General features: G+C 32.6%; 1 protein-coding gene across 2 annotated transcripts; it reads right to left on the bottom strand.

Annotated features, from left to right (window-relative positions):
* Positions 1 to 678: 678 nt before the first annotated feature.
* On the bottom strand, positions 679 to 5,092 carry LOC141699791 (binding partner of ACD11 1). 2 transcript variants are annotated; one of them, XM_074503617.1, is made up of 8 exons: positions 4,872 to 5,092; positions 4,663 to 4,766; positions 4,482 to 4,554; positions 3,739 to 3,810; positions 3,598 to 3,660; positions 2,463 to 2,806; positions 1,621 to 1,744; positions 679 to 1,054 (listed from the first exon to the last, which is right to left on the bottom strand). In XM_074503617.1, exons 1-8 carry the CDS (start codon positions 4,875 to 4,877, stop codon positions 1,034 to 1,036), a joined length of 807 nt encoding a protein of 268 aa, XP_074359718.1. In that variant the 5' UTR covers positions 4,878 to 5,092; the 3' UTR covers positions 679 to 1,033. The 2 variants fall into 2 exon arrangements, with proteins under 2 accessions (XP_074359718.1, XP_074359719.1); XM_074503618.1 differs by having other exon boundaries at positions 2,463 to 2,803; positions 4,872 to 5,091.
* Positions 5,093 to 6,674: the final 1,582 nt, after the last annotated feature.

Consider the following 6,674-nt stretch of genomic DNA (forward strand, 5'->3'; position numbering starts at 1 on the left):
AAAAACTACATTTAATAGGAGGAATTGTGTTTGGTAGGGTGATAATCAGGAAGGGCTAAGAAGATGTTTGTAAGCTGTGGGAAAATGGAATGTTCCAAGCGAATTGCTAGTAAACTATGACTGTAGTTTTGCCATTATCAGGAAAAGCTATGGAAGGGTTCAATTGTTGCCTTGTTGGAGAGTATGATGAAAGATGAATCCGCACATGATAATGTGACATTTAACCATTATCTGCAAGATATCTGTGGTTTTGACCGGTATATCTTACATCTAAGGGGAGTAACATGCAACAACTAATAATTCTTATCTAGGGAAAGTGAAAAGAAGGATTCGTGAACGGCTTGTGCAGGTGGTGCTGGGCAATTATTTTTTCCAAGAGTGCAACTCGTAATAGGTTTGATGACTCGATTTTCTAAATAGTGTCCACCTGTGGCATAAAATAGATTATTGTGAAGATGTTAACGATTTTCAAGCAGATAATACTCATTTCGAACAAATGAAACTCATTGATTCGAGCAAAGGTTTCTATTCAGCATGGGACAAGATATTCTGAAATTTTACTGATAAAGCTACGTAATGCAGTGAAAGCCACATTTGCTCTTACAATGACCGTTCATTTCAGTAAACCGCCATGATAATAATATCACACATAATACACTTTGAATAAGTTATCAGACAAACATAAACGAATGGACTTGATTGACACACAAAGGAAGGTGACCTATGAAAAGCTATGTAAAATTCACATGATTTCTTATACTACACAATAAAAGAATTACACGAACCAAGCGCAAATACACCTGATATAAATTCAATAAAGCAATGAAATGAAAAAACTGAACATAACATATGGAAATCAAAAAAGGGATATTACATCAAGAGAAACTAGAAACATACAAAGATGATCGACATCCCCACACCGAGACTGCAACCCTATACTTCAAAGTTCAAGCCAACAAATAATGTGAAGTATTTCTATGGTGAACTGGTTGCACTACAAGAAGATTAATTTCCCGTCACTTTACATTATAGCCTAAGCAGCAATTGGAGGATCCTGCATAAACAAAATATATCACATTCACTAACGGGTATGAAGGCTGATATTAATACTAATATACAGACTAGAGTGAAAAAATTCCCCTACACTTTTTTAGTTTTGCTCATAGAACCCATCACATAGGACTTAAATTTAGACCCCACTATATTTTACATGATGTGAAAACAAGAAAAACCATTTTTGAGTTTATTTCATCTGTTTCATGTTTAGGTAACCCAAAAGTTCACAAAATTAAAATATAATTCTGCATAGTTCAAAATTTTGATAATCAATTAGCAATTGTTTCCTCTTATCAAATAATAATATTATTAAACACTAATTTATTCATCTCATGTATCCACAAAATAATTTTGGGGGTATACACGACAAATTTTAGATCGTGTTTGGCTTAGAAGAACCTTACACGGTATGATTGTCGAGTCTACTGAAAGAAAACAACAATGGAGGAAATGATGTGTACTGTCTTTCCCAATGATAATTAAAATTTCAATTCAAAGCTCTCAAGGATAATCACAGCAAGGCATTTTTTGTTTATAATGCAAGGTAAAAAGTAGTCCCCACACCTTGGCAGTCAAATTCGACAAGGCCATGCTCCATTTTGCTTTAGTTTTTGTACCAGCAACTTGCCCAGCCTTTGCCACTTTACCAAAAGCTCCATTCAGCCAAGTAGTTCCAGCAGTCACATACCTGTTCAGAGCCAAATATAGCCAATTAATTAACTACATGTGGTTTAGCAAATAAGAATGTCCTCTCACATAACATGTACTGCCAAGACTTAGGTTTTAATTCTATAGGATTCACTAAAGCATAATTAATCTTTTCTTTCCCTGAAACATGATCAATCAAATAAGATAAAAAGAGATAAACAGAGAGCTACACCGCATTTTGGTATTATATGCAGCAACACACTTCTACAAGAGCATTTCAAAGGCAAAGCCAGGATAGGCCCATTGGACAATGATGAATGTACAAAAAGCTCATTTGACAGGTACAGTGGTGGGTCCAGAGGGGGGCCCTTTTTACTCGCTACCAAATGTATATTTTGAAAACAAATTAGTTAGTTAATATGGTTTTTAAGACTATTTTTCTAAATGATGCTGTGTGCTTAAATCCTAGAATGCACTTTGCCTTGCTAAATTTTGCTAGATCTTTTCCTCATTGCTTTTAAAGTTCCCGTCTCTGTTTCTACCACTTTGAAATTCATATTGATCACCCCGACCCCTGACTTTCGAAATGATCAAGTCTTAAAAAAATAGTCATATAGATTATATGTCGTAAGTTATTTTTCCGCATTTTAAGACACTTGTATACAAATAGATTTTCCCTGTTGCTGGAACAGTCTATTAAAAGTTAAACTGTGTTACTTTTTAAAAAAGAAAATAAAAAGGGTGGAAGCTTTTCGAACCGGCTTGACTTCACAGCTGACCCGGTGGTGTTTAATTTTCTTTCTGCTGCCATCAGTGCCGCCATTGTTTTATCAGACACTTGAAGCCTTTGATCTACAGACTTCACTTTCTCGTTCACTACTGAGATACCAACAGAAAATTTCTCTGTGAGTCCGACTCTCTTGTCAAAGGAATTGACTCTTGCTGAAGCATTGGCTCTTAGCTGATGCTTTTCATCGAATGCTCTAGCCTTATTCATGGCATCTTGTCTAAGAGCAGAACCCTTTGCCAGCATAGTTGATACTACATCTTGAGCTTTACTAACATACACTCTTCCACTGCTCGGCGAAGTAGTTTGGGCCTGCTATAAAAATATACCCTAAGATTATCAACAGAATAAGGTGGCATAATAAAACAGAACTGTAAAGACAATTTAATTAGAGTTGTGCTTGACGTACAAGACACACTCAAACAACAAGGTCAGGGGAGGCTCATATTCAAAATTTACACGCGAGCAACTAGAGTTTAAATTGAGAAATTTAGTGTTGGATTATGTTCGCTTTTAAAACTTATACAAGCCAATGGGAGACTTAAAATGAACCTACAGATTGTATAAAAGATGACTATTTGAGCTTCAGAAGAAATACGAATACAAGCCAACTCACTAATTGGCCTTGTGTATACGTAACTTGATACATGAACCTATATCTTTTTATGATTTACTTATATTATCTGTTAGACTTCATTAGTCAAGTTCAATTATTATGCCACCAGATTGATATTAAACACATATGCTTAAAGTCAGAGAAAAATGAGGGGGACAGACAGGAATGAACCTTGAAATTGTTTTATGGAGGATACACTGAAACAACATTTTGGCGGCTATAGCTGGCAGATTATTGTTAACTACTACTGCAGAAAAATATCAACACTTTAAAAGTAAAAAAAAAACAATATCTGCAACTTTTACATGGAAAAACAATATTGTGACTGCATCCAATACAAATCCTCGAGACAATTTAGGAATTACTGATACATTGAACAATGTATGTTCCTCACACAAGCAACTGTTCTCTATGGAGAAGTTGAGAGTATTCGGCAAATCTGATAGAAATTAAGAAACATTGGTACAGGGATGCAAGATTATTTAATTACCTCAGCAAGTGGTGATGCATCTTCCCGTCCCATGCTCATGTTGTTGTCTGTCATACTTTCACCCTGCAAACATTGAATAGAATACATTAATCTCAGTTGCAGGACACTGAATATGAAGAGCATCCCTGTGAAAGCGGTTACCTGAACCACAGACTGCGGAACATAGTTCTCCGCAGGAGTTATACTAACAATCTGGTCTACAATGGTTGCTCCCTGAAAAACAGACAAACATGTACATGTTATGCTTCTGTCATAAGAAAGTCGGTGTTTCTGTTATCTGCTTAAGTAGATTATAACAATTCTTTCAGCCTTCTGAATAAGCACCTTAGGGATAAAGTCATCACATAGGTAAAATAGTTCAATATAAACATCTAATTTGAAGACTTGTTTACCAAAATGACTTTATGATTAAGAGATAAAAAAAATTAACAACTACTTATCGCGGTCAAGTTACATTCTTGCTACATAAGATTACTAAAATATAATATAGAGACTGGTCAAGGATAATTAAAACGTTACATAAGAATATTTCTTGTAACTGTTTCATTTTGAAGTATCTGAAATTTAATTATAACTACTAAGAACTTAAGAGAAAAACACATAAGAGACATTGCTTTAACAAATATTGGGAAACGTTGAATTCAGAAATAGTGACTTGGAACTTAAAAATTAACTTATTTGGTTTATTCGTCACACAAACAAACACTTACAATACTAAAAATTGGTTTATAAGGTTAGGAATTTTAGAAGTGGGAATTAGCTAGTTTTTCTAGTAATTTATTTCAAGCTTCTAACTCGAACAAAAATACTAACTTTCCTCACAAAGGTACGAATGTAAACTACTACAATGAATGGAAACCAAACAAAAATAAAAAAGAAATTACCGACAAAAGTAGTGCAATTTCAAGGGCTTGTGGATCTTTAAAAGTGACAAACGCAATCTTTGGTCTTGAATCACTGCATAAAAACCAAACAATCTGTTCTATTTCCAAAAAAACAAAAAAGAAAACTGAAAACATAAAAAATAAGTAATAAGAGCAAAAGGGCATGCAGAAAAAGGCATACTTTCGAATCTCAATATGCTCAATTTCCCCAGAAAAGGAGAAAAACTCATGAATTTCTCTTCGAGTAGCTAGATCTGAAACATGCCCAACTTGTACAGTTCTTGTCTGATAACAAAACATAAACCACATTCAAATATAAAGACACAAGTGAGCATAAACTAAACAATAAACAAGATAGAAATTGGGGGGGGGCAGTAATCAAGAACTCACCACCATTGTAAAACACAAAATTAATGATAACAAGACACGCCTTTTAAGCACTGGTAACTAGATATGTATTTATATATTATTATTTATGTATAGATTGAGGTGGTACGAAAGATGAATGGGGGGATTGAAGTGGAGAGTTGAAGAGAGGAGATGACAAGGAGAAAGACAAAGTTGAGAAGCAAGAAAAGAGAGTGGTGAGCTGGACTACAACTACAAGAGGTGGATCGATCGTATCACATATACTTTGACTCTCCTTGGTTTTCACCCTCTTATTTTTTTAAAAATTTATATTATTTTTTTTAAGAATTTTCTTTTATTTACTTAGACATATGCATTTTATTAATAATTTCTAAAATAAAAATTACAACTTAAAAGTATTGACCTATTTAAATTAATAACTAAAATTTATTTTTAAGAAGGGAAGATTCATGCCACTAAATTATCCATGTTCAGCAAATTATCTAATTTATTACCATGGAACTATACAAGCCGAGTTTAAACGAGCGGAAATGGATATACATTCGATTTCATCAATTGAAAATCAATACAAATAATAAGTATAATAATTTAAAAATTTAAAAATTATAAATCATAAAAACAAATTTGGTACACCCTTCGTTTCCCTTTTTTTCTTTACGATTTTTTCTAACTAATTGGCATGTACTTTAACGTGTGTATAAAGTATAATTTCATAATTTAGTTTAAATTTTTTTTAAAATAAAATTAAATATTTAATTTTATTCACGAGATAATTTTTTTAATAATTAATGAAACTATATTATATATTTAAATAGATGATTCGTAATTTTTAAAATATTATACACTATTAGTGTCATATATTTGGCAACAAAAATCTTTTATAAAAAGTGATACTAATTTGAACTTCTTATCCGGATATTATATGTACTCATAAAGATACACTCTAATTTAATAATTTATAAGAAATCTTATATATCATTTAAAAATATAACTTCGAATGACAAAATAATACAAATTTTTAAAAATATATGACATGTCCTTGAGTTAGTAGACTGACGTGTGTTGGTGTGTGTAAGGGTTCAAAGTATAATTAAGAACTAATCATATGCTGTGATGACTGAGAATTTTGCGACGTAATTAAGTCAATAAAGTATGTGTTATGTGATGTGATTATAATTATGTGACTAAGTGTTGATTAATTGTCTTTTCTGTATATTTAAATATAGGAGCATAAATAAAAACTTTCCAATTTAAAGAGTCGGCTTAGAAATTAAGCTATGGTGTCGGGCCGTCAGGTAGAACGGAACCCGTCCTAATAAGGAATTAAAGAATATATAATGTGAATTATGTGTGATTGAATGAAATGAATGTTTAAATAAAGTATTTTGTCCTAAGTGACGTGTTGATTGGTAAAGATAATGAGAAGCGTAATCAAAACGCTGAGCGTCGGGCCGTCAGGCTAAACGTGACCCGGTACGCGTAGAAAATGATAAAGATTAAAGAGGGATAAATTCTATTATCAGACCTGAGTCGTTATGTGATTATATATGTGAGATTGTTGTCTGTGTGCATGACTATGTATTTTGTGACATTTTTATGAATTTAAAAGGGGAATTGAATTTGATGACTTGATCATAGCTTAGTTAATATATCAAGTAATTGCATGTTAGTTTTAAAGAAGATCAAGTTATGCATGTCAATGTTTAGTCCTTGAGTTGTGAATTTGATTTTTTTGCCGAATGAAAAATGAGTTTAAAAGGGGTTAATTTGATGATTAAGTGGATGCATGTTGATTGAATGAATTGATTAAAGTTGAAGTCACTA

The sequence above is a fragment of the Apium graveolens genome, unplaced genomic scaffold (assembly GCF_009905375.1).
Source record: "Apium graveolens cultivar Ventura unplaced genomic scaffold, ASM990537v1 ctg1319, whole genome shotgun sequence".
Lineage (NCBI taxonomy): Eukaryota > Viridiplantae > Streptophyta > Magnoliopsida > Apiales > Apiaceae > Apium > Apium graveolens.

Coding starts and splice junctions, on each gene's coding strand:
- LOC141699791 (XM_074503617.1), bottom strand. Junction 1,745..2,462: donor TCAGCTGTGAAGTCAAGCCG/GTTCGAAAAGCT, acceptor GGCTCTGAACAG/GTATGTGACTGCTGGAACTA. Junction 1,055..1,620: donor TGTCGAATTTGACTGCCAAG/GTGTGGGGACTA, acceptor TTGTTTATGCAG/GATCCTCCAATTGCTGCTTA.